Here is a 27,917-nt window from a genome sequence, read left to right as displayed (position 1 = left end):
AGTTGAATGTGCTGACAACAAAATCACACAAAAATCATCAATGGAAATTAAATTCATTAACCAATGGAGGCCTGGATTTAGAGTCACACACAAAATTAAAGTGGAAAAACACACTACAGGCTGATCCAACTTTGATGTAATGCCCTTAAAACAAGTCGAAATGAGGCTCAATATTGTGTGTGGCCTCCATGTGCCTGTATGACCTCCCTACAACGCCTGGGCATGCTCCTGATGAGATGGCGGATGGTCTCCTGAGGGATCTCCACCCAGACCTGGACTAAAGCATCCACCAACTCCTGGACAGTCTGTGGTGCAACGTGACGTTGGTGGATGGAGCGAGACAAGATGTCCCAGATGTGCTCAATCGGATTCAGGTCTGGGGAACGGGCGGGCCAGTCCATAGCTTCAATGTCTTCATCTTGCAGTAACTGCTGACACACTCCAGCCACATGAGGTCTAGCATTGTCCTGCATTAGGAGGAACCCAGGGCCAACCGCACCAGCATATGGTCTCACAAGGCGTCTGAGGATCTCATCTCAGTACCTAATGGCAGTCAGGCTACCTCTGGCGAGCACATGGAGGGCTGTCTGGCCCTCCAAAGAAATGCCACCCCACACCATTACTGACCCACTGCCAAACCAGTCATGCTGAAGGATGTTGCAGGCAGTAGATCGCTCTCCACGGTGTCTCCAGACTCTGTCACGTCTGTCACATGTGCTCAGTGTGAACCTGCTTTCATCTGTGAAGAGCACAGGGCGCCAGTGGCAAATTTACCAATCCTGGTGTTCTCTGGCAAATGCCAAGCGTCCTGCACGGTGTTGGGCTGTGAGCACAACCCCCATTTGTGGACGTCGGGCCCTCATACCATCCTCATGGAGTCGGTTTCTAACCGTTTGTGCAGACACATGCACATTTGTGGCCTGCTGGAGGTCATTTTGCAGGGCTCTGGCAGTGCTCCTCCTGTTCCTCCTTGCACAAAGGCGGAGGTAGCGATCCTGCTGCTGGGTTGTTGCCCTCCTACGTCCTCCTCCACGTCTCCTGGTGTACTGGCCTGTCTCCTGGTAGCACCTCCAGGCTCTTGACACTACGCTGACAAACACAGCAAACCTTCTTGCCACAGCGGCATTGATGTGCCATCCTGGATGAGCTGCACTACCTGAGCCACTTGTGTGGGTTGTAGAGTCCGTCTCATGCTACCACGAGTGTGAAAGCACCACCAACATTCAAAAGTGACCAAAACATCAGCCAAAAAGCATAGGTACTGAGAAGTGGTCTGTGGTCCCCACCTGCAGAACCACTCCATTATTGAGTGTCTTGCTAATCGCCAAAGATTTCCCCCTGTTGTCTTTTCCATTTGCACAACAGTCAATCGGTGTTGCTTACTAACAGTTTGATTTCACAGAAGTTTGATGTACTTGGAGTTACATTTTGTTGTTTAAGTATTCCCTTTCTTTTTTTGAGCAGTGTATATGGTTAGATTTAGAAGAATGAACAAAACATGTTTTTTAAATTTGTTTACAAAAACTGAGCATAACTACAACTACAGTTTGTGCAGATCAAAACTGGAACAATTAGCTTTTAAATGTAACGTTAGCAACAATCTGTCATGATCCACAGGTGTTTGCGTTTGGTTTTCTTTTGCGTTTGGTTTCTGATCATTTCTGGGTTTATTTATGTTAGTAAGTTCTTTCCATATAAATGTATTCCTTGTGTTGAATTTCTTAGTTATTTCCTTGTGTTCTGTTCGATTTGCATGATGGTTTATTCTCTTATGTGAGTTTTAGTTAGATCAGTTTGTATCTGCTTAGCTTCCCTCAATGTTATCTGTGTTAACTAGCATCTTTCAGTTTCTCTGCTGAGTCTTCTCTCACAGCTGTTCAGCGTTCCCTGATCAGACTCGCCTGGTTCCAATGTGGATGATCACATCTCCTCTGTATTTAAGCTGCCTGGTTTCCACTGCTGGTTTCTTCAGTTGTCTCCTGCCTGGTTCAGTGTCACACTCTCCCTGTGCCTTGCCTGTAAGTTTTTGTTGTTATTATTAATAATAAAGTCTTGAATTCACCATGTTGCTCCCAAGCTTTTGTCTGTGTTTTCAACCACACAACCCATGACATAATCATATAAAATAAGTATAGTTTTTCTGACATTTTACAGCTTTCACATTATTCTGCGGCTCATTTTGGGCCTCTCTGTTTTACACTGTTTAAGCAGTATGCTGAGGTATGAAGACATTTATTTCAGCAATGCCTCCAAATGGGGGCCAGGTGGGTTCATTGCCACCCCTATAAATATTATTGCCACCCTATTGCTCCTGTTGGATAGGCAATTTCATTTTCATAATATTATTCATAAGAATTTTCAGAAAGGAGAACGAAATCTTAAACGAGTTGTTCAGTTATTTTTGTCCTTCTTTGCATGATGTAATCATGGACTGCAAGGTGCTGAGGGCCTGCAGCTGCAGAACAAGCCCAAGTCATCACTCCTTCACCACTATGCTTGACAGATGATTTCTGAAATACTCAGACAAGCCCATTTTTTCCCAAACAGCCATGTCACTTTCAAAGGTACTCAAATCCCATATCTTTTGTATTCTGCTGTGCAGTTTCAACTTCATTGAGTCTTCTTTACCACGTTAAAATGCCTTCATGCATTCAAGCAATGTGAATGACTGATTTGATCTTTTGAACATGTTTTGTTTTACCTTGTTTACCCATTTTTTTTACACTTTCCTTTATTTTCTTTATTACTTATCCACTAGTCCAGCAGAAACGTTTGAAATGATTCAACTGTTGATGGGCACCCATTGCTGCAGCTCTCTTTTTGCTGTTATTGTAATTTCATCATAGCCACAAGGGGGCGTTTTTACCCTTGTTGAGCTTTTATTTGTCCCCATCCTAACGACGTTAAAGCTGTTTGAGACAAAGTACATTATAGCCGTCATGGGAAACTGAAACAACACTAACTTTATATAGAGTGGAGAGTAAGTATACGGTTTAGGTCAACAACAGATAAGAAAAGCAAGAATATTAAAAAGGTGTAGGTTGGGCAAGATCTACTATAAAAAGTAAAATAATATATATTTTTAATTTTCCGTCTTATTTAATCCCCATATTATATACTGAAATGTTATTTAATTTGCGAACCTTTACAAAATAACTCGATAAAAAAAACAAATATCAATCCGGAAGTGATGAAGGCAGAAGTGACGCAACAGGAACTTGGAAAAAAAAAACTACAAAACAAAGATGGCGTCTCCCGGCGAGGCAGATGTTAATGTTCCACACGTGGAAAAAAAGAAAAAGGTACTAATCATTTAATATTTACAAGGATTTAGAAGCTTGTGAGTTTTTTGGATGAAGACACACATTAGCAGCAGCTTATACTTCCTGAACCTTGTTTCAGTGTTGAAATGAAGGCTTTCACCTGCATGTAGTCACAAGCTACTGCCGTTAAACTGCCGCTCTTTGGTCCTTTATATCAGCCTCCAGCTCGGTACTGGCAGAAGCCACAAGACAGAGAGATATGTGGAAACAAAGATGGAGGACGACCTGAGCAGCAGGAGAAGCAACGGACACACAAAGCAAAGAAAAGAAAGCGAAATGAGCAGCCGAGGGATGGGAAGAAAGTCATATCAGGGGTAAGAACATGAGTCTGCTGGACGGATTGAGGTCCTGCCCGTTTCTGACTGCAGAACATGTATCCCCAGCGTACACAAAATGTTTAAAACACACCCTGTTTATTGCTTCAGACAGATCAGAACACAAAGTTTGATGATCAAAGAGGTGACTTGATTAACGATTAATGTAATGCATTGATTTAGGCAGAACATTATAACCACTATGACCCGAGTTGTGTGTTTGTACTGTGTCGTGGTTTCTCGTACCAATATGCTTGAAATGGATCCTGTAAGTTGTGAGGTGAATCAAAGTTTTTATCCAGTACATCAGAAAAATGCTTGAATCTGGGAAAGTTGGAGGCCAACACCGTGCATCAAACTCAATGTGGTGCTGTTCCAAACCATTCCAGAGCAATGTTTGCTCTATGATTGGGTGCAATATCCTGCCGAAAGCGGCCACGACCATCAATACTGTCTGTATGAAAGGGTGTATATGGTCTACAACATTGCTCGAGTAAGCAGTACTTCACAAAGTAATGCCAACACGGAAGGAAGGACCCAAGGTTTTCCATTGTTCAAAGCATCACACTGCCTCTGGTAGTTTGCCTTCTTCCCATAATGCATCCTGGTGCCTTGTGTTACCCAGGTAAACACCCACATCGAGCCATCCGTGTCATGTAAAATAAATCTTCAGCCCAGTCCTGATGCTCATTTCCCATTGTCAATCTTTTCAGCCGTGATTAGATCAGGATGTTTATGCCTGACTGGTCTGCAGTTGTGCTGCCATCATGCAACAAAATGCAATACACTGGGTTGTCTGACATCTTTCCATCAGAACCAGCATACAGTAGCTTGTTTGTTGGATCGGGCCAGTTTCCATTCCCATGTGCATCAGGAACCCATGACTAGTTAGCCATTGTTCTTTCCTTGGACTGGGAACAGCACATAAGAGCTGCAGTTTTGGAGATTTTCTCACCCAGTCCTCCAGTCATCTCAATTTGGTCTTTGTGAAACTAACCCAGAGCCTCGTACTTGACTATTTTCCCCGCTTCTAAACACATAAACGTCAAGGATAAAATACTGCCTAATATACCCCACCCACTAACAGCTGCCATGATGGAGACATAGTCAGTGTAATTATGCTACCTATCTGGTCATAATGTTTTGCCTCATTTGGTGTTTTTTGTCTGTTTTGTTTTGTTTTGGAGCTGACATTGGTGATAAAGCAATGTTCCTTTCAGTTGAACTCATCATAGCAGAAGGGAATGTAGGATTATGCTAAAAGACAGAACACCAGAAATGCTGAATATGAAATACTGGAGGTAGATTTAGCCATTGGTTTATTACACCCAGCTGTAAATGCATGGAGAATCACCAGTCTGGTATGGTTAAAAAAAACGTACACGCTTTTTTACTTCATGGGTTTAATGGTCAAACCTAATAAGCATAATTTAGTCTTTACTAAAATCCTAAACTTGTTTAAATCTAACCTTAAGTGTACAAAAATGCACAACAGATTTCCCACTGTTGGGATTTAATCAATAATTCCTTCCAGGCTTTAAATACAGGAATGGATGCAAATTTCTTAAATAATTAACTTTTACTGAACTTGATTATTTCCTGCAGTAGTACAATAGAGTCAGTGCAGAAATTGCTAAATATTTTTTATCAACTTCTTAAATTAAATCCTAACTTCCAGTTTATGAGAAAAGTTGAAAGGATTAACTACCTGGAGGAAGGATCTGAGGTGAAGTCAATGTTTGGTTATTCTCTCCTCCAGGTAAGGATGTGATGTTCGACATCGCTGAGATGATTCCCAAACTACATGCCTATAAAACTAATAGGTCTCTCAAATCGTTGTGGAGGAATCTTTCTTTTAAAGCATTACCTAATTTCAGCCTCACCTTTAGTCTGGTAGACAAATATATGGTGGAATAATTGACTGCAAGATGCACAGGTCATGTGGTTGCAGAATCCCAAATCATCATTCGTCCACTGCCATGCTTGACAGTAGGTAAAAGGTGTTTGAGATGACATACAGTGTTCAACTTGGCCAAACATCTCTACTTTGGCCTCCGTTGTTCCAGAGGTCTTGTGATCAAATCAATTTTAACTTGGCAAACAAGGCCGACATGTTTATACATTTCCTAATTGTACCCTTTAACATTAAACACGCTAACTGAGGCCTTAATGCAGTAAGAACTCCGTCTGAGTCTGTTATCTCTGAGCATTGCTTCTGATCTTGGAGGGAATTGAGCTGGCTGTCCACTCCAGGGAAGCTTGGCCATGATCTTAAGCTCGTGAATTATCAGTGTTGCTGTGGAACGTGGATATTTAAATTGTTCAAAATTGATTTTATAACAGACCCTCTACAAGTAATTTCTGTGTCAACAGAGTAAACTGGTGCAGTCTGGGGAGAAAATACCCAAAATGCGATGTAATATGGTTCATTCTCGTTCGTTCTCTTGTTGTGAAACGATAGGTTAAGTTTGGTTTTGCTAAAAAGAACTATTAAAGGGGCCAAAGTCAATTATTAAAAAAAGTTACTAATTTAAATCAAAATTACCCAGTCATTGCACCGCATGATTATCAGGAATTAAAAGCGAAACAACTCTGTTGTGATAATGTCTGTGAATGTTGCAGTGATGACATAGCATTCATTAAATGAACAAATAACTAAAAAGTGTCATCGTCTTTCTGCTTTGGATTCTTGCTGTGACTGGCTGTTGTGCCATCAGGTGCAGTTAATTACAGAACAGGCCCATAAATACCATGTAAATACTGCTAATCAGCTAAGTGTGCCGTAAAGATGCTGCCTAACTTGATATCTTGGAATGCTGTTGCAGTAACAAAGACCGTTTTTGTTTTTATTTATGCAGTGTTGTTAGTATAATAGTTGTATTTAAATATTATACATATAATGGATGTATTTTCACAGTCTTAGCAGTGGTGAATAGGTATGATTTGAAGATATTTTATCTATGACCCATCATACCACTTATTTCTTTATACCACAACACTGATATTATCTATAGTGTAGTTTTTCTTCTTTGAACTCTAATTTTAAATACTTTTATTTTGTTTTCATAACTTTGTAAATTTTCGTTGCCTTTCAGAAATCCGATCCCTTCCCCGGGCCCGCTCCTGTCCCTAAAGACAAATTGCAGAAATTCAAGAGGCAAGACAAAATTCAGAAAGTAAGCACCTTCATGTCCAAACTGCTTCAGCTATGTGCAGTTAGCTTTCTCCTCCCTAATCTCTGTACTTCTCTGCTGTCGTTTCAGCCTCGTCGGCAGCATTACAGACTGAAGGACATCATAACTCGCTCAGAGGAAGCTTCAGAAATGGCGCAGAAACAAGCTGCTCGGTTTGACCTCCTGCTGCCGGAGGACGCAGGGTAATTTACTCTAAAAGAACATTCAAGGCTGGGGGCAAAATCAGGTATGAAGCCATGTCACTTTAAACCATTTCTCTCTTTGATGGCAGCTTTTTAGAAGGAGATGAAGACGAGGACACATGTATGATCTCACAGGAGGATATTGCAGACGCTGTGGACATTACATCTGGAGCAAAGGTATCGAGGCTTTAATTAAACAGTCACATTTCAACTGAAAGACTCACAGCAGAAGTAAAATGTTTTTTGTTTTTTTTTTACATATAGAAGTTATTAGTTCACAACCCTAGTTTTATGTCTTTTTCTGAAAGTTGTCTTAAGCAGCTTCACAGTTTTAAAACTCAACAAAGTATTGTGCTTGGAACTAAAAGAGTTAGTCACAGACTAGTTAACAGAATTCAATCACAGGACAAAGTTTAATAATTTGGTTAAATATAAAAAAATTATGAAAATCTGAAGTCATAAAAGGTCATAGTGCAATTGAGACTGCACTATATGAAACTAGTTAAGGATAATTGATACTAGAAGTATAAAAAGAGAAAAATCTTTCTGAATTACAGATATTTATATCCTTAATTGTTTCAAAAACTGTGCACTTTAACCTGCTTTCAGTATAAGAATCACTAGGGGGCACTAGAGAACTTTACACAAAATACACAAAAAAATGGAAAAAAGTCTATATGACACTTTAATTGCATTGATATCTGCTTCTAACCTTATAGTTTAAACCAGTTATTTACATACTCTTTAATAAAATACGCAACCTTTGTGTCTCACTGTCTGACATTAAATAAAACTAAAGTGTTTAAGGATTAAAAAATGTTTTTTAGCCTTGCCATCTTGTGTGACATCATGGGAAAATCTAAAGAAATTAAGCGAGATATCAGGAAGATTATTGTGCACCTCCACAGTTCTGGTCCATCTTTGGGTAAAAGGTTCATATACCTGAAGGTGCCATGTTCATCATGTTTAAACTAACACACACAAGTACCAACAGTACAGGGAGGTCCAGTAATCAGGTCTGCATTCTAGAGTTGAGCGTGTTCTGGTGAGAAGTGTAGGGGTTGACCCCAGAACAAAAGCAGAAGACCTTGTGAATATGGTTGCTAATAGTGTTGGAAGTGGTTTGTCCTAATGAGCATCATTACATTTGAAGGAAGAAGTTAGACGTTTGCCAGACTGAACCTGCATAATTTGATTTTATGAAGTCTTTCATTCAGAGATTTTATTGAGAGGTTCTTACTTGTTTGTTGCTGCCAGCCTTTTTAAATTTAATGCACCACTTGGTTTTATTTGACCAAACATGTTCCCTTAAGGGATTATTCTCATCACATTTTCCCAGTCCTGCACACTCTAAAGAATATTTTTTCCTCTCTTTACAGTATTTTAATCTTAAACTGAGTCAGTTTGGTCCGTATCGTCTGGATTACAGCAGAACCGGACGGTTAGTATCACACATGCATACTCACTGTTTGTCTTGTGGCTCATCACATATGATTTCTGAAACATGATTTATGTTGCGTGACCATGAGAGCGGCTGGGATTTTTGAAGAAACGTTAGTCTGCAGCTATTTCTGATTTATAGACACAGTTTTTTTTTTTTTCTTACAGTCACCATGATCAAACTTAGAGTACAATTTCCCATGACTCAGGAGTCCTTCTCCAAACCATCCTAATTGTTTTAGATCACAAGCGTACTAGAAATTAAGCACAAATAATGCCTCGAATAATGCTTTCAAAAGCCTAGCATGTTCAACTTGGTTCAGTTTATTTTATTTGTGTCGCTCCAATGCAGAACAAATTTATCACCTCAAAGCACTTTACCTGAGAAAGGGATCCAATTTATATGCAGAAATGTCTAATCCGATTAGGACAGTCATACAGTAACTGGTTCTAGGAAGGGTAAAACGTAATGTGTGTTTGTGTTCGGGACGCGTTTTTATTTCTCCAGTTTATTTCTCTTCCCATTAAAAAAACACAGACCCAGATAACCTCGGTTTAAGCTGTAAGTAGTTTTTTACAATTGGCTGTTTTCATCTCCTGTATCAGCTTTTAGAGCAAATAAACATGATCTACTTAAACCCAGTTAGATTTGGACAGAATGTGCATAACGAGCTGAACGGTAAGGGAGAACAGGTGAACCATGGTTAGGGTTGTTCTTTAAACCTCAAGCAAGCTAATAATTAACCTTTTTGGTAAAAACATCCGCGCCAGTCACGTAACCTCATTCGCCTACAGATGTATACAGATAAAGAGTAAAGGCTGGGAAATCTGGAACTCTTCATTCATACTGTTCTAGGTTTGTCCTTTTGTACCATTTATTTTTTCTATCACATGAAGGATTAAATTACAGTCGGCTAAGATAAGATATTTTTATTGAATCCTATGGGGGAACTTTTGGTGTTGCAACTATGGATCGGCCGATGGATTGGCCGGCCGATACTTGCATGTGAAACCGATCTTATCCACTGATCTTATCTACCTCCGCAAAAGTTTGAAAATCACCCACTGTCCCCTCTTTAGCTGCTGTGAGTGAGGGCTGACTGACAGACCTGCCCACCAGGTGATGTCCACGGTTCACAGTAGTCTCCCCACTGTTGACAACATAAAATTGGAACATTAAAGGTGTGTTGTGACCTTATGACACCTGACAGTGTCTGTTATAAAGAAAATCGGAATCGGCCGGTCAGGCTTTTTTAAGATTGGTGATCGGCCAGAAACAGCAATTGGTGCACTCTCCTAGTTGCCACAGCACAAACGCAAGTAAATTAGTTTTGAAATAATAATAAAATAAAAAAAAAACAATATTGATAATTGCTCCATGTAATCAACATCAAGTTTACAAATACCCTAAAGTGGCATAATCCTGACCAAAAAAAGCAACTATAATGACGAGGGGTAGCTTCAGGTTAAATTATATTAGAAGTATAAAAACGGAAAAAACGTTCTTGATTACAGATATTTACGCCCTTAATTGCTGGCACATTTTGTGCACTTTAACCTGCTATTAGTGTGAGAATCCAACGGCACTGCACTACAGGCAGATGATATAAATACATAAACTGCATGTAAACATATTGAGTACAATGTCCAGGTCTAATGGAGTGGGGACAAAGGTGGTGATGGGGGGAGACCAGTCGGATCAGTGTTGGCAGTAGAAACAGCATGTGAAGACTTTAGTCTCGCTCTTAGGTGGAATAATTCCTGTAATGGAGAGTAAAAAAGATGTTGGCAAAAGAATTAGAAATAAAAAAATGAGAAGGACTGAGATTCCCTCCGTAATCTCAGTCCATTCATCAACAGCGGCTGGTTCCACTTTTAATAAATTTTTTTTTCCTTAATGGCATTTTAACTTTCCACCAAAATCATATCTAAGTATCGGAGTTTTACATCAGATGAGTCTCATCCCCTGAGCTCCCACAAGCATCAAACTACTAACCCTGATGGGTTTCCTGGAGCCAGATAATAAAGCATCCCAGAAATGTTTTTGCCCAAATAAAAGTCCTTCCTTGCTGTCCAAGTTTAGTGTTAATTTATTTTCACTCTGTAGTTCTTTGTAACCCATTATAACCAGAAGAGTCTAGCTTTTTTCGTTGGCTTGTTTCCCATTTTGCAACAGAACATTTTGGTTTCATGTTAGGATTTCACAGAGACTATGTAAGACTTTATATTTGCAAACAAACTGCATGTTCATAATGTTGTGTTGTTTTTGCTTCAGCCATCTGCTGCTGGGTGGGAGGAGAGGCCACGTGGCTTGTGTAGACTGGCAGTCCAAACAGCTCATGTGTGAAATAAATGTCATGGAGTCCATCAACGACGTGAAGTAAATTAAAAATCCTTACGCTTGTCCACTAATATCCCCCGTCATGGGTTTTAGGTTCTAACAGAGAGTTGTATCGGTCTTTCTTTAGGTGGCTCCACACTGAGCACATGTACGCTGTGGCTCAGAAGAAGTGGCTTTACATCTACGACTCCAATGGGATAGAGTTGCACTGCATCCGCACGTTCAACGACGTCTTACGAATGCAGTTCCTCCCATACCACTTCCTCCTGGCTACAGCAGTGAGTTTAACTTCCTACGTATTCAGTAATTTAGGCTTTATACACAGCCTAGATTTCCTTTTTCCCTTTCTTTTTTCCTTTTTTATATCTATGGGCCAAATATCTAATAAAGCTTATGAAATCCAGTGGTTTAACATCGAGTTAAATGAATCTGCTTTATCTTTAAATTGCCACATCACACCTTGATATCAACATTCAAAAATGGTCAGTTTACTACCTGTTTGGTCTCTAAAACTTAAACTTCATGTTGAAATTAATCTGTGGTTCCTAAACTGGGTCTAAAATGCCAAACAAAGTACTTTTTTATTTTTATTTTATCCAATGAAATAAAGCCCCCAAAGTTCAGATACTCTGCTTTACAAAACGTGCATTCAGTCTAGGATACTCCCGTCCCTATTTCCCGTCCAAGAGCTGTAGATTGAAATAGAGCTGATCCAAGTTAGTCTAGATGATCTTGGAGTCTGTAATTACTGTAGATTAATTCAAAGCAGCTGTTTCTGCCCTTTCTGACCTTAAATCCATACTTCATGCTTTTGATGTGCATAATGTTCTTTATGGCTTGATCTGATTGGTCCCAACATGGAATAGGGTGGTTGAAGTTGACCCACCCTCTTTGTATGTTTAACCCACCTTGAAAGGTAGTTCAAGAGCCATATGGACCATGAGAAGACGGGTTAAATGGGATTGCAGCCTGAACAAACCAGTCCTAGCTGTGAACTATGGTTGGGGCAGCGTCATGCTGTGGTGATGCTTTTCTTGAGCGGGGACAGGGAAGCTGGTCACCATTGAGATGGATGGAGCTGAGTACATGGAAACGACACTAAACATAAAGCTAGAGCTAGAATGGCACAGCTAAGATCGAAGCATGTAGATGTGTCAGAATGGCCTGCTCACAGTTTAGAACGAAAGCCAATTTATGATCCGTTGCAAGACTTACAAACTGGTGTTCACAGATGCTCTCTTGAAAATCCCAGCAAGATGTGCAAGTAAGATTAGTTAAGTTTTGTGGTTCTTAATGTGACAAAAAGGGTAAAAGTTCTAGAGATACGAGTACTTTTGCAAGATTGAAGCAGGAAAATATGCAGTTTGTACAGCGAAGCAGTGACAGCTACCTCACAGTTACATTTTTCTCCTCACTTAACTAATTCTTTTATTGGGAAAGTTTATATAAATACTGATATTAATGTGCTTTTGCATTTACCCACTTTTGTTAGGTACACATGGACTGCTTGGACTTGTCTCGTGTCAACATTTGATAAAGTCATTCTATGGAATTAAATAAACCAAATCTTTGAATTAGATCTTTGTTAAAATTAAATCTCTGCACATTTCCTGGTTTTTAAAATATAAAAAAATCTATGGTCTTTGCTCTGGGAAGAAAAGTTAGGATGTCGTTTCTCTGAGTTGGGGTTAGATGACGTTGTACTATTTCACTAGAAATAATGTAAAAACGACAAGTGTTGCTTTTTTAACTGGTGATTCATAAATGCCCAATTCCTCTTTGATATGCTGGAATAAAACATTGTGAGCATCAGGAGACAAACCGGTCCGTTCACCCTGCTTTAAAGATGAATGAAAACATGAAATGATCCCCACATCATTTGTTTAATACATTCGAAAACTGATCGTACTGATGTCACTGCATTAACCAGCTAATTTTAATTTAAAGAACCAAGCTTAATCTGCATCAGGGAAGCTGCACCCAAACACCAAGGCCTTAAATATTCTGAGAAACTGCTGTGGTTTAGAGAACTCTGCATTTTTTGTGAAAAGGACAAAAACAACCTGGACATTTAAACACAGAAGTATTAAAACCCATGTGGGTCCAAACTGGTCAGTTGTTGACGTGTTCTAGTTTAGTTTAGGCTGGTGCACTGTAGTTTGTTGGGTCTTTGTGTCTGATATTCGCATCAAGTGCTTTTTCACATACACGAAGTGGGTTTCCTAATTTGCCTTTTTATTTGCAAGGCTAAACAAATGACTGACAAAGAGGGCAGCACCAACACATTATTGCACAGAAACATTATCAGGTGGATCATACTATTAAGCTGCCTATCCTGTTCAGATTCCCGTTTAGAACGTAGATAATGATTACCATATACGACATCTACTACATTAACTGTTCACGGCCCCAGTGATCAGGGGCTTAGGATATTATGTCCTCTTTGCAGCACCAGTGTGTGCAGTGTTGGGCAGGGCTGTTAGATAAGGCAATTGCAACGTCACAGAAAGTATCCACCGGCTACCTTGGAGAACAAATAACCGGCATATCCATGGCGACTCATGCAGGAAAAATGGATTAAAAACAGTTATTTAAAGGAAGATAGGGCTGTTTGCAAATAAAACTATAAATTTAATCGATGGTCTAGACTCACACCAGATGCCAAATGGCAAATCTAGACTGTTTTATGACTGCTTAGGCTGCTGAACATTTAGTACCTCGATATGGAAAACTACTTGGTGTTAACAAGGAAGCACAAAAAAACAGTTTAGAATATATCTAGTTGGGTAGGAAATGTTTCCATGGCCTAGGCAAAGAAAAACATTGTTATTAGTGCAAGAATTAAACTTTTTTTTTGTGTGTGTGTAACAACTGGAAGCACTACCGTTCAGTATGTATCCAGCCTCCTCACAGTGCTAAAACGGACACTGTCTAGATTTCTTTCATTTATGTTTATGGGCTAAGACAAAATTTTCAAGTTTAATTTTCGAATATAGTCCAGGCATTGATTTGATGAGGTCCAAAACACAATCATAAGCCACTTCATGAAATCTGGCAAGATTGTTAACATGACCAACCTGATATGGATTGATGGCAGACGATAAAATGGTCTATTGTTAAATCACATACATCCTCCCCTTCCTCCTGTGCTATTTTATGACAACCAGACCATCTTCATTTTGATATTTGCTTTGTTTTACTCATTCGGATTTGGGATTATGACCTTTAAACTATAAGACGTTTTCATCGCTTTGTCTCTGATTGTCACAGTTTACAGCATCTCAAAAAAGAAATGTTGCTGTTAAATATTTGCTCCAGTTGCAGTGTCTGGTTATAGCTCTGTTTTGCATGTCCTCCAGCACGGCGGACCAGGCGTTTGGGGACGTGTTGTTGCAAACACCCTATTCAAAGTGTCAGGAGACACATAATCCGGGCGTGCAAAGTGTAAATTACTGTTGCATGGAGCGTCCCTGCAACCTGACTCTTCTGATGGTCCCAAAGATGATTTGCCTGGCAAATTTATTCATATTCCCCTTAAACTCTTTGACATTCACGTTTCAGAGGTAGACCAATGAACACACCAGACAGGTTTGATTCACTTCAGGTCAGTTTTTGTATAGCTCCAATTCTCAACAAATGTCATCTTAATTGACTTTACAAGACAACCGGACCATCATCCTCTTTATATACAGAAATATAATACTAGTTACAATAGTGCAGTCATATTCAGTTTCTGATGTCAATCGGTAAAAGGTCATCTATTTAAGGAAGTCTAATGAAATGCAGCGAGCCATTGACTTCGCAGCAATCCTTTCTCCTGAACAAGCATATTGCGATGCTGAAAAGGAACAACTCCCCTTTGACCAGAAGAGACCTCCCGCTGACTCTATGCCACACTTTGATCAAAGCATATGCTTGAGTTAAAACAGTCTAGTCAAAGTCCAGACTTCAATCCAGTCGAGAGTCTGTGGAAAGACCTGAAATTGATGTTCATAGATCCTCTTCATCCAATCTGACTGAGCTTAAATCTTGTTTTACAAAGGATAGGTGAAAATGTCAGAAAGCTGGTAGAGACATGCCCCTAGAGACTAGCAGCTGCAACTGTAGCAAATATGGTACAACCTCAAATCCACAGAGAGAAAGGGGGGGAAATCTGGATTCATCGCTTGATATGTTTGTTCACTAATCTCCTGTTCACATTATTGCCTGCAGAGCGCGACGGGCTTCCTGCAGTACCTGGACGTGTCGGTTGGAAAGGAGGTGGCAGCCATCAGCACCAAGACCGGCCGGCTTGACGTGATGTGCCAAAACCCTCACAATGCCGTCGTCCACCTCGGCCACCCCAACGGCACTGTCACGCTTTGGTCGCCCAATCAGAAGGAAGCCCTCGTCAAAATGCTCTGTCACCAAGGTGGCGTTCGCTCAGTCGCTGTGGACAAGACTGGCACGTGAGTCACATAAAAGCTGCAAGACGCTGGGTTTCTTCTAGAAAAAAGACGTCGAATCTAAAGTTTAGAAATTCTTGTAACAGTGGTTGCAGCAAAAACATGATTGATGCAGATGCATATCTGAAATCAATGCCTTTTTTTATTCCTTTGTTATTTAATCATAATTAACAGATCTCACATATTTTGCATGGCTGTTTTACTCTGCATGTCAGATATGAAAATTATTCAGCAGAAAACAAGAAAAAGTAACTGATGAGCTTACAGTCTAAAAAGCTACTGCTGCAGCATGTTTTTCTACACTGTAATTTTCTCACTCACCTGGAGGCAACCTTTCATCTTGTTTTCTTGCACATTTTGGTGTGTTTCTGCAGATACATGATTACATCTGGAATGGATAAAAAAATGAAAGTTTTTGACGTCAGAGCTTTCAAACCGCTCAGGTCCTACTTCCTTCCTGCTGGAGCTTCATGTTTGTCTCTGAGCCAGAGAGGACTGCTCTCTGCAGCCACAGGGGACATTGTTCAGGTGATTGTCAGCAGCGTTGTGCGGAGTTGGCCATCTGCCCTTCAGAAATGAACTGACTGGAAGGAAATGGGGCCTGGTATCTTGTCTGTGGGTTGAAAACAGCAGGGTTTTTATAGGCAATCTGTTAAAAAACATTATCTCCAGTTAAAGAGGGGGTTCATCTACACCTACGGGGAACAGATGAAACAGATCAGTGACAGTCTCCCTGAATTAGAGATCAACTCCACTGTTATGTTAAAGGATGTTCTCCTGTCTTTGCATGGATTTTTATTGAGTAGATTGCACCGAACTGGAAGAGTCAAGCACAAAAGGCTGCAGCAAATAATCTCACATACATGTCAGTCGGTCTGAAAGGGATTTATATATAAATTCTGGGCCTTTATTGATGCCTTTCAGTTGTTCTTTTTCCAGGATTGAATTATTCTACGAAACAAACAAATTCAGTAATTCTTTAAAACAAGAATTTGCGGCACAAGTTTGAATTTTTAATGGGTTTTTCTTTCTATTTCACACTTGTTCAACATTCTACATACAGGGTCAAATTCACACGTCTTTGTTTAAATATCGGCTAAAAAGTTGCAGTAACCACACAATTATTGTTGTCATTAACAAGCTTCTGGGATACTTCTTACTGGATATTTGACCATTCGTCTTATCACAGTTGGTGGAGTAGATTTGAATGTTGGCATCCAAAATCATTCCAGAAGCCTAATATATGCCTGTTTCAAAACCACTTTTGATGTATTTTGGCTCAAACATGTCAGATGTTCAGTATCCTAGAACACAGTGATGTTAGTTTAACATCGACATGTACTTGAAGGGTTCTAACTAACAAAGGCACTAACACCTTGGTGCCGTCAGTTTTGGACCAGCTGCTAGCATAGAGAAGTCAAATGCCTTTTAAAGAATTTTCCTTTCTAATAAGGCATTTTAAATATCCACCTATTCTGTTGGAGTGACAAGTATAATTTTTTGAGGAGTCGAGATGATACTTTCCAATCTAAGAATATTTTACCACCTGTCAAACATGGCGGTGGTAGCATCATCTGCAGCTGTTTCTGTGATAGTTGTAGCGAATGAACCAAGACAAATTTAAACTTACCCTCAAATCAACACCCAGCTAGTTGAAATGTGGATACAGTGGATGGAGGACAATGATTCCAACACATATGAAGTCTGGCCTTTGAAAGGATTGGGGAGGCAGACTCTCCCTGAACTGTGCTCGTATTTTTTTCCTTCCACCTCACAATTACGCCCTGCCCTGTGTTGTCTGTCACATTAAAAAATTCTGGTTGTTTGCAATAAAATGTAGGAAAAATCAATACCTTTGCAAGGCTTTGTATCTAGATCCACTCCAGGCCCTTTTTAAATTTATTACCGCATGTTACAGCAAGCCGTCCACTGCTACCACCCTTAGATATGGAGGCTGAGGAATAGGAGCAATTTCTCGCTTGACGTCAGTAAACAACCCACCCAGTCCACAGATGCAAAGTAATCAATCTAAGATATCCATAAATTTAGTTACGTTTCGTGAAATTGAATGACACAGGTTAAAAGCATTGAACGCACAAGCCAGTGAGCTCTCTGAAGACCTTTGAAACCTTTTTGTGGCAAACCATACTGATAGCATTAGATATAGAACTATAGAACTACTGATGGTCCTAATGAGTACCGTTGGGTTCATAATCTGCATGTGGAAAGAACATCATTACACCCTAAACTGAGAAAGGCCAGGTGATCCCTGCAAGACAGAAGAATCAGAAGAGTTGTCCAAGAGTAAAACACCACTTGAACAGAGCTTCAGAAAAACCTGGAATTAGCTGGTAAAAATGTTTTGAAGAACATAATTGTTCCGGTAAGGTACTCAACGCAAGACTACATTTCTGAAGAAAAAGCATGTTGAGGCATGCTTAAGGTTTGCTGAACAGTTAGACACACCTGTAAAATACTGGTAGAAGAAAATCTGGTCGGAGATAAAACTTGAACTCTTAGTAGGTCAAAAGGGACTAGATATCGTCCCAAAAAACACCATACCAGCAGTGAAAGTTTGGAGATGGAATAGCATACGGGACTGGCAAACTTCATATATTAGAAGGATGAAGATATCCTGGATAAAAATATGCTCCTTTCCACCAGGATGAAGGAGATAAAATGAAGGTGGATGTTTCCGCAAGACAATGATCCCCAAACACACACGGCCAAGGAAACTCGGTTGGTTTCAGAGAAAGGAAAATAAAACTGCTAGAACTGCTCAGCCAGTCACCTGACCTGAATCCATTAGAAAAACTATGGAAACATCTAAAGCAAAGAGATCATAGAAGAAGTTCACAGAATCTTCAGGAAATCACACCTGAATAATAAATGTTACTAGTTTAATACAGGAGGAGTCCCGATGTTGTCATCACCAACAAATGCTTTTGTACGCAGTACGGCAGTCAGCGGCACCTTTAGAAATACTCAGAAAATGTATGATATGTTTAATACTTATTCTACCCATTGTATCTATTAGTGGGGGTGTATGTATATATTTGACCCCATTATTTATAACTTTGACCATGTGTGAACTTGCAGAATTTGAGAAAACCTTACTTGTGTACCCAGTTCTTCTTATATGAATTGATGTGCAGCGGTGGCACTGGGGTAAAACGCACAATCCATGTTCAGGGGCCATAGCCCGTTGACGTCTGCTCTCTCCACCCCTTTCCTGTCAGTTTACTGTCAAAAAATAACAAAATAAAGGCCCCTAGTGCTGCAAAAATCATAGAAAAACAAAATGTAGATAGTTGTTTTGTATTATCAGTCTACTCTGGAATAAAATAAAAAATAAATCATTGAAAGCCATAATTTGTTTGGCATTTGTGCTCGATAATGACTGCATGTAGATGTCTGACTGGGACTACGTTTTTACTACAGCTCATTCTCAACAAAGATGGATTGCACAGATCAGAAATTATTTAGTGTGAGCTTGTATTTCCTGTGTTTTAGAAAGGCTAGTGGATAAATCCTTTCAGTAAAGGCTAGTTTCCTCATTGGATGTCTCCCTGCAGGTGTACAGGGATGTGTGGAGCACGCCAGTCACTAAACCCTACATGGCTCACAGAGTGCGAGGATTAGTTTGGGGACTGCACTTTTGTCCCTTTGAGGATGTCCTTGGAGTTGGGCACGGAGAGGGTTTCACCAGCATGCTTGTTCCAGGTCAGACTCATCTTTATAACTCATAGTTAAACATAACCTCTGCAGTATTTTAGCTTTTATTCACCAATACTTTCTGCAAGTGTCAAAACCTTTGAGTAGACATCTTTTGAAACCTAAAATCTAGCTTTCACAGATGGTGAAATGAGATTCCGCAACAGCTCTTATTGCTCATGCATTAGGGTTTTGGTGAGGATGGATGTTAGCCCACAGGTATGCAGCGTTGCAATGTAAAGTTCAATATCCGCAGGAAATCGCAAAGACCAAACGTTGCACTATTGTCTATAAATTATATCTAATGAAGCACAAAACAGATTTGCCTCATGTCAGCCTAGCAGCTGCAGTAGTTTAGTTCCACTAAGACAAGCTTACTCAATCATTTTTGACCAATAGCATTGTTTGATCTATAAATGTTATTGTATTAAAATATACTTTTCTAAATCTATTGTTCTGTGTCTACCATCACAGGAGCTGGTGAGCCTAACTTTGACGGCCTGGATGCAAATCCTTACCGCAGTGCGAAGCAGAGGCAGGAGTGGGAGGTCAAAGCTCTCCTGGAGAAGATTCAGCCAGAGCTCATTACTCTTGACCCCACAGAGCTGGCTCAAGTTGACCGTACTACCTTTGAGCAAAGGCATCGAGACAGAGTGGAAGCTTTGGTCAGTTGTTTGTGTGTGTGTGTATACAGGGGTTGGACAATGAAACTGAAACACCTGTCATTTTAGTGTGGGAGGTTTCATGGCTAAATTGGACCAGCCTGGTAGCCAGTCTTCATTGATTGCACATTGCACCAGTAAGAGCAAAGTGTGAAGGTTCAATTAGCAGGGTAAGAGCACAGTTTGGCTCAAAATATTGAAATGCACACAACATTATGGGTGACATACCAGAGTTCAAAAGAGGACAAATTGTTGGTGCACGTCTTGCTGGCGCATCTGTGACCAAGACAGCAAGTCTTTGTGATGTATCAAGAGCCACGGTATCCATGGTAATGTTGGCATACCACCAAGAAGGACGAACCACATCCAACAGGATTAACTGTGGACGCAAGAGGAAGCTGTCTGAAAGGGATGTTCGGGTGCTAACCCGGATTGTATCCAAAAAACATAAAACCACGGCTGCACAAATCACAGCAGAATTAAATGTGCACCTCAACTCTCCTGTTTCCACCAGAACTGTCCATCAGGAGCTCCACAGGGTCAATATACACGGCCGGGCTGCTATAACCAAACCTTTGGTCACTCATGCCAACGCCAAACATCGGTTTCAATGGTGTAAGGAGCGCAAATCTTGGGCTGTGGACAATGTGAAACATGTATTGTTCTCTGATGAGTCCACCTTTACTGTTTTCCCCACATCCGGGAGGGTTATGGTGTGAAGCCCCAAAGAAGCGTACCACCCAGACTGTTGCATGCCCAGAGTGAAGCATGGGGGTGGATCAGTGATGGTTTGGGCTGCCATATCATGGCATTCCCTTGGCCCAATACTTGTGCTAGATGGGCGCGTCATTGCCAAGGACTACCGAACCATTCTTGAGGACCATGTGCATCCAATGGTTCAAACATTGTATCCTGAAGGCGGTGCCGTGTATCAGGACGACAATGCACCAATACACACAGCAAGACTGGTGAAAGATTGGTTTGATGAACATGAAAGTGAAGTTGAACATCTCCCATGGCCTGCACAGTCACCAGATCTAAATATTATTGAGCCACTTTGGGGTGTTTTGGAGGAGCGAGTCAGGAAACGTTTTCCTCCACCAGTATCACGTAGTGACCTGGCCACTATCCTGCAAGAAGAATGGCTTAAAATCCCTCTGACCACTGTGCAGGACTTGTATATGTCATTCCCAAGACAAATTGATGCTGTATTGGATGCAAAAGGAGGCCCTACACCATACTAATAAATTATTGTGGTCTAAAACCAGGTGTTTCAGTTTCATTGTCCAACCCCTGTATGTATGTATATATATATATATATATATACAGGTCCTTCTCAAAATATTAGCATATTGTGATAAAGTTCATTATTTTCCATAATGTCATGATGAAAATTTAACATTCATATATTTTAGATTCATTGCACACTAACTGAAATATTTCAGGTCTTTTATTGTCTTAATACAGATGATTTTGGCATACAGCTCATGAAAACCCAAAATTCCTATCTCACAAAATTAGCATATCATTAAAAGGGTCTCTAAACGAGCTATGAACTTAATCATCTGAATCAACGAGTTAACTCCAAACACCTGCAAAAGACTCCTGAGGCCTTTAAAACTCCCAGCCTGGTTCATCACTCAAAACCCCAATCATGGGTAAGACTGCCGACCTGACTGCTGTCCAGAAGGCCACTATTGACACCCTCAAGCAAGAGGGTAAGACACAGACAGAAATTTCTGAACGAATAGGCTGTTCCCAGAGTGCTGTATCAAGGCACCTCAGTGAGAAGTCTGTGGGAAGGAAAAAGTGTGGCAGAAAACGCTGCACAACGAGAAGAGGTGACCGAACCCTGAGGAAGATTGTGGAGAAGGGTCAATTCCAGACCTTGGGTGACCTGCGGAAGCAGTGGACTGAGTCTGGAGTAGAAACATCCAGAGCCACTGTGCACAGGCGTGTGCAGGAAATGGGCTACAGGTGCCGCATTCCCCAGATCAAGCCACTTTTGAACCAGAAACAGCGGCAGAAGCGCCTTACCTGGGCTACAGAGAAGCAGCACTGGATTGTTGCTCAGTGGTCCAAAGTACTTTTTTCGGATGAAAGCAAATTCTGCATGTCATTCGGAAATCAAGGTGCCAGAGTCTGGAGGAAGACTGGGGAGAAGGAAATGCCAAAATGCCAGAAGTCCAGTGTCAAGTACCCACAGTCAGTGATGGTCTGGGGTGCCGTGTCAGCTGCTGGTGTTGGTCCACTGTGTTTTATCAAGGGCAGGGTCAATGCAGCTAGCTATCAGGAGATTTTGGAGCACTTCATGCTTCCATCTGCTGAAAAGATTTATGGAGATGAAGATTTCATTTTTCAGCACGACCTGGCACCTGCTCACAGTGCCAAAACCACTGGTAAATGGTTTACTGACGATGGTATCACTGTGCTCAATTGGCCTGCCAACTCTCCTGACCTGAACCCCATAGAGAATCTGTGGGATATTGTGAAGAGAACGTTGAGAGACTCAAGACCCAACACTCTGGATGAGCTAAAGGCCGCTATCGAAGCATCCTGGGTCTCCATAAGACCTCAGCAGTGCCACAGGCTGATTGCCTCCATGCCACGCCGCATTGAAGCAGTCATTTCTGCCAAAGGATTCCCGACCAGGCATTGAGTGCATAACTGTACATGATTATTTGAAGGTTGACGTTTTTTGTATTAAAAACACTTTTCTTTTATTGGTCGGATGAAATATGCTAATTTTGTGAGATAGGAATTTTGGGTTTTCATGAGCTGTATGCCAAAATCATCCGTATTAAGACAATAAAAGACCTGAAATATTTCAGTTAGTGTGCAATGAATCTAAAATATATGAATGTTAAATTTTCATCATTACATTATGGAAAATAATGAACTTTATCACAATATGCTAATATTTTGAGAAGGACCTGTATATACATATATACATACATATATATATATATATATATATGTATGTATATATGTATATGTATATATATATATATGTATGTATATATACACACACACATTCGTTCTGCTAATACATAAGGCTTCTCTTATAGGGCTTTGATCCACTTGCCAAGGAGAAATTCGTTCCAAAATTCAAGAAAAAAGGCCGCAGTTCAGCTGGTGGTGTTGAAAGGCGCAAAAAGCAAGTGGCTCATGAGGACCAGAGGGTAAGTAGTTACTTTCAGGGTTCTCACCAGTGCAGGCTGCTACGCTGAAATTTAGGCTGATGCAATAATTTTTTATGAGCGTATCGGCCCTTTGACTGACATCTGGGCTCCCCCCGTGTGTTTTTTATGTCAGCTATAGTGCAAGCCGCGAGTCTGTTTCCGCTTCTTTCCACCCTATGACCCTGTGCAACCGGTAACGATAAAGCTTTCTAAAATCATGTCAGCTTCGAAGGGCGGGTATAAACGGCGTCATATCATGACGGGCCTGCTGCACTCCTGGTGAGAACTCTGAGTTTAGGTGACTTTAAGTGCGCAGGAGCCGTGTTAGAGCACATGCAGCAAAACCGGCTTAACATGTTTTCTAAGGTATTATAGTCTATTTTTGGATTAGTGTAAAACAAGATGTCTATACAGTGCTTTGGAAAAATGGTAACCCAGTAACATTTCAACATTTTTCTCATGAAAACCAGACACTTTAAAGTATTTCTTTGGGATTCTACATCATAGACCAACATAAAGTAGTGCGAAGTTGTGGAAAGGAAGGATAAGGATGCTTTGTTTTCAAACTCTTTGCACAAATAAAACCTGGAAAGTGTGACGTGTATTTTAAAGCACTGAGTAAAACCTTTTCATCAGTCAGTCAGCCATTTTCTACCGCTTATTCCATAGTGGGTCACGGGGGAGCTGGTGCCTATCTCCGGAAGTCTATGGGCAAGAGGCGGGGTACACCCTGGACAGGTCGCCAGTCCATCGCAGGGCAGCACACAAACAACCATGCACACACTCATTCATACACCTAAGGGCAATTTAGAGTTACCAATTAACCTGACAGGCATGTCTTTGGACTTTTTTTTAACTCAATTATTTTCTGTAATTACAGTTGGAGTATTTCTACCTACGCTAACAGTTTTGCTGATTCCTCTTTGAGGAATATCTCAGAGTTAGATTAAATAGAGAATCAAGTTTTCAAGTCTTGTAAAATCTAATTCTCTATTAGATTTTGCTCTGGACTTTGACTAGGCCATTCTCTCACGTGAATGTGATTGGCGGTTTGTTTAGGGTCTTTGTACTGCTGGAGGATGAACCTCCCCACAAGCTTCAATCTTTTGCAGCATCTGGTGATTACTGGTGATTTATATTTTGAGATGGTTAATTCTAGAGTTTATATTGACAGTGATTGGTTAATAGTTTAACCTTTCTTTGGTTGTTTGTTTGGAAAAATTCTGTGTCCCTTGACTTTACTACAAACTCTTAGTCTGTCGTTGGGACATGTGGTTCGGGATCAGCCAGGCCCTGGGAGACCCGTGGAGATGGCTGTTGGAGACCTTGTTGGTCATGAACAAAGGGGTTGTCGTGTTTTTTCAAAGAGAAGCATTTGGTGGCTGAAGTGATAGCGGGTGGACTGTCGTTGAATGGGGGGTACCTTCAGGTGTCACCACTCGCAGTTCCGACCACCCGCGTCACAATTTTTGGCGTCCGTCATTAAATTCCCAATGAGGTGTTAGAGATGCAACGCTATGGGAAGATGGCAAGTGCCTTCCGGATGTCAAAGTGAAAAGCTGAAACATGTCCAGTCTCTCGGGAGACAAGTGTTCGAGGGACTAAGATGGAGAGTTCAGGAACATGAAGTTTATTTTAGAGTTAAACATGGTGACGGTTCAGAGACCATCAGGAGAGGTGACCCAACTGGTAGAGACCAAGGCTCCAGCTGTGGCTTACGCGGAGAAGGTGTCCCACCCACCTGCTGCTGTCGATACTGGTGAGGAAGGCAGCAGGTGGAGCAATGGCTGTGTTGGACTGGTCGTTCACACTTGACAGAACAGGAGAGGAGCCTCCCTTTCAGTCATCAGCCTTAAATGGAGAGTTAAAAATCCTCAAGTCAAACAGTTTACCTGCAGTACGGTAATAGACAGAACCACGTCTCCATACTTCATGGACAGTTTCAGGAACAGGGTTTCAGGTCGTTCTATATGCCCAGTGGGTTTTATTATCTCACCATCTATTGTGGTTCCTACTGGCATTTCACTGTTAAACCTTTGCAGGATGGGGACTTTTGTCAAAAGTTTTAAACTTTCTGGGGGATTTGGAGGGACAGGAGGAAGTATTTTGTTTCTTTGGGTCAATGGTGGGAAGTGGGCAAGGCCCAGATACAGCTAACAATATACAGGTTGCTCATAAGTCAGGGTAAAGACTGTTATTAGAAACTTAAAAAAAGAGACCAGTTGGAGTGCTTTTCTGTGTCTGATCCCTCTTCTGCACAAACACTGTGAGAGAAGAAAACAGCAGCTGAGCTCTGTTGTTTATAAAAGAGCTAAACAGGTGCTGGTCAGATCTAGGTTCTCTACTGCCATGGATATGGATATGAGCCCTTTTCATTCTTTTTTTAACCTGGAGAGATCGGCCTCTCAGTCTAGGCAGATGACATGTCCCCGCCTTCCTGAGGACACCAACACCACAGATCATGTGCTGATAAGGAAACATGCTGTGGAGTTTTAACCACCAGTGAATGTGTAGACCAGCTGCTGGGTTGTCCTCCTAAGCTGAGTAGTTTGGACAGTGCTGTCGTTTGTGCTTAGATCTCTGTGGAGGAGTTGACTGCAGCTGTTGGTCAGATGGTTCTGAGTAAATCTCACAGCAGACCTTTTATTAAGACTTTTGGAAGGTTCTGGAAGCAGACTTGTGGGAGGTACAGCAAGAGTGCATGAGAACATCTTGCCAGAAGACTGATCTCCTTTTTGTCTAAAAAGGGAGAATTTACTCTGCTTATGAATTGGAGACCAGTTTCTCTGCTCTGTACAGATTATGAATTATTTTCATAAATGTGTGCAGAGACTGTAGGAGGTTTTGCCTTTGAGCATCCACAGAGACCGGTAGTACTGCATACCAGATCTGTTATCAAGCTTTTCTTAATGAGAGGCTTATTTGATGTTTCTAAATGTTGTAATATTGATTATGGTTTTGTGTCACCGGACCAGGAAAAGCTTTTTCTTTGCCTCAGCTGTCCTTCTTGGGTAGAGTTCTAGTTATCAATAGCCTGGTCACCTCGGCGCTTTGGCGTAGACTGATGGTGCTACAGCCTCCTAGAGGTCTCGTAGAAAACATTTAAAGAACTATTGTGGATTTATTTCTGGTCAGGACGCTGCTGGCTGAGATTGTCCGTTTTGTACCTCCTGGTTCAGGAAGGAGGGCAGGGACTCGTGTATATCACCTGAAGAATAACAGCTTTCAGACTACAGAAAGCTCAGAGACTGCTCCTTGGTTTGCCATGGTTGGACACAGCTAAAGAACTTCTGAGGAAAGCCTGACATCCGGGTTACAATAAACACCTCTTTCCAATCAGAGGATCTCAGGGGGTCTCGTTTATCAAACATTGCATAGGATCTATACCAAAATTGCACTTACTGTCTCTCCCATTCGTTCGTTATCTGTTGAGGCAGGTCATCACTTCTCTACCACTCCCTACAGTCTTTCAATTCAATTCAATTTTCAATTCAGTTTTATTTGTATAGCGCCAATTCACAATACATGTCGTCTCAAGGCACTTCACAACAGTCAGGTACATACATTCCAATTAATCCTAATCATTGAACAGTGCAGTCTGATTAAGTTATTTATTCAAATTGGATAAAAAGTTTTTCTGTCTAAGGAAACCCAGTAGTTTGCATCCAGTCAGTGACTTGCAGCATTCCCTCCTCCCGGATGAACATGTAGAGACAGTGGACAGTCACTGGCGTTGACTTTGCAGCAATCCAATCTCTCATACTGAGCATGCATGTAGCGACAGTGGAGAGGAAAAACTCCCTTTTAACAGGAAGAAACCTCCAGCAGAACCAGACTCAGTGTGAGCGGCCATCTGCCACGACCGACTCGGGGTTTGAGAGAACAGAGCAGAGACACAAAGAGAACACAGAAGCACTGATCCAGGAGTACTTTCTATGGGAAGGAAAAGTAAATGTTAATGGATGTAGCTCCTTTAGTCGTTTCATCTAGAAAGAAAGAACAGATAAACTCTGAGCCAGTTTTCAGGGTTAGAGTCTGAAAGAGAGCACATATAATTACAGTAGAAGCTCAGTCAATCGCCATGTCTAGGAGAGAAAAAGGGTTAAACACTGAAAGACAGGGCTATGTGGATCATCGGTAGAAGGTGAGCATTAAGTTGTTGCCAGCAGAAGCTCGGACGATTCCCCTCTCCAGAAAGATGTCACAGGTAGACACAGAGCCAGGCCAGGTGTAGCTTCTAGGAAGAGAAAAGAGAGAACAAAGTTAAAAGCTGAAATAACAGCAAATAATGCAGAATTGGAGAGTAGTGTGAGAATGTAGCAAAGAGGGTGAAAGTGGTCATTATGTCCTCCTGCAGCAAATTTCTTTAGGAATTTGAGGGATGATAAGGAATGGCCATTTTAAACTCGATTTTATTCCTCTAAACCAACTGATTACTTCAACAGCAATAATGATTGAAGTTATAATTATCAGAGGATAACATTTCATATTTTGAGGTCACTTTACCCTTTTTTGTAGACCTTGTTCATGTCAGTAAAATCACCTAATTGTTCTCCATAATGTGCATAATCCATTTTCATCATTGACATGATGGCTGTTGCAGGACGTCATTAGGAAAACTGTGGAGGACAGAACGAAAGTGGAGGAAGAGCGAATGAAGATGGAGGAGAAGAAAGCAACACTGTCTGGGAAACGATCTGCTCTGGACAGATTCAAAAAATAGAAAAGGACTCTATACTGCTCAAAATGCAGTGACATTCTGTGGGTGTGACGTTTGACCTTCACATTCAAACAAAGGACCCAGTGGTCTGTTGGGACAATGTATGAGCAGCAGAAATTCTGGATGTTGTGGGCAGCTGTGGCCTGGATTCTGATGGGAAACAGTTAATGAAATCAATGTTGAGTGCCCCAGTTGGTCTGTTCTGCTTATTGACTGTAGCCTGAAGCAGGTCATGTTTTGTAATCATGTGATGGACCGTAGCTGCCATTAATTGTCACCCAGCTTCTTCTTTTTGTATTAATTAAAGATACTTTCCACACATGTTTCACACTGTCAGCAGCTGTTTTTTGCTAATATGATTTGTTTCATTTTTTTATAGAGACATAAAATGAACAGACTA

At 41.0% G+C, this 27,917-nt stretch overlaps 1 protein-coding gene across 1 annotated transcript; it reads left to right on the top strand.

The window, feature by feature from the left end:
* The first annotated feature begins 3,217 nt into the window (after positions 1–3,217).
* wdr46 (WD repeat domain 46) lies at positions 3,218–27,838 on the top strand. Its single transcript, XM_047378475.1, has 14 exons — positions 3,218–3,302; positions 3,482–3,637; positions 6,733–6,813; positions 6,901–7,013; positions 7,103–7,190; positions 8,393–8,454; positions 10,729–10,833; positions 10,922–11,072; positions 15,007–15,242; positions 15,614–15,767; positions 18,815–18,962; positions 19,428–19,618; positions 22,684–22,797; positions 27,401–27,838. Exons 1-14 carry the CDS (start codon positions 3,246–3,248, stop codon positions 27,518–27,520), a joined length of 1,776 nt encoding a protein of 591 aa, XP_047234431.1. The 5' UTR covers positions 3,218–3,245; the 3' UTR covers positions 27,521–27,838.
* The last annotated feature ends 79 nt before the right edge of the window (positions 27,839–27,917 follow it).

Source organism: Girardinichthys multiradiatus, chromosome 1, assembly GCF_021462225.1.
Source record: "Girardinichthys multiradiatus isolate DD_20200921_A chromosome 1, DD_fGirMul_XY1, whole genome shotgun sequence".
Classification (NCBI taxonomy): domain Eukaryota; kingdom Metazoa; phylum Chordata; class Actinopteri; order Cyprinodontiformes; family Goodeidae; genus Girardinichthys; species Girardinichthys multiradiatus.
The sequence above is the reverse complement of the archived record's forward strand: the minus strand, read 5'-3'. Positions and strand labels throughout refer to the sequence as shown.

Bases quoted from the DNA above. Each gene is read 5' to 3' on its own strand.
- wdr46 (XM_047378475.1), top strand. From the start codon at position 3,246: ATGGCGTCTCCCGGCGAGGCAGATGTTAATGTTCCACACGTGGAAAAA. The intron at 15,768-18,814 runs GTGATTGTCAGC...GTCTCCCTGCAG, and splicing joins CCACAGGGGACATTGTTCAG to GTGTACAGGGATGTGTGGAG. The intron at 18,963-19,427 runs GTCAGACTCATC...CTACCATCACAG, and splicing joins CACCAGCATGCTTGTTCCAG to GAGCTGGTGAGCCTAACTTT.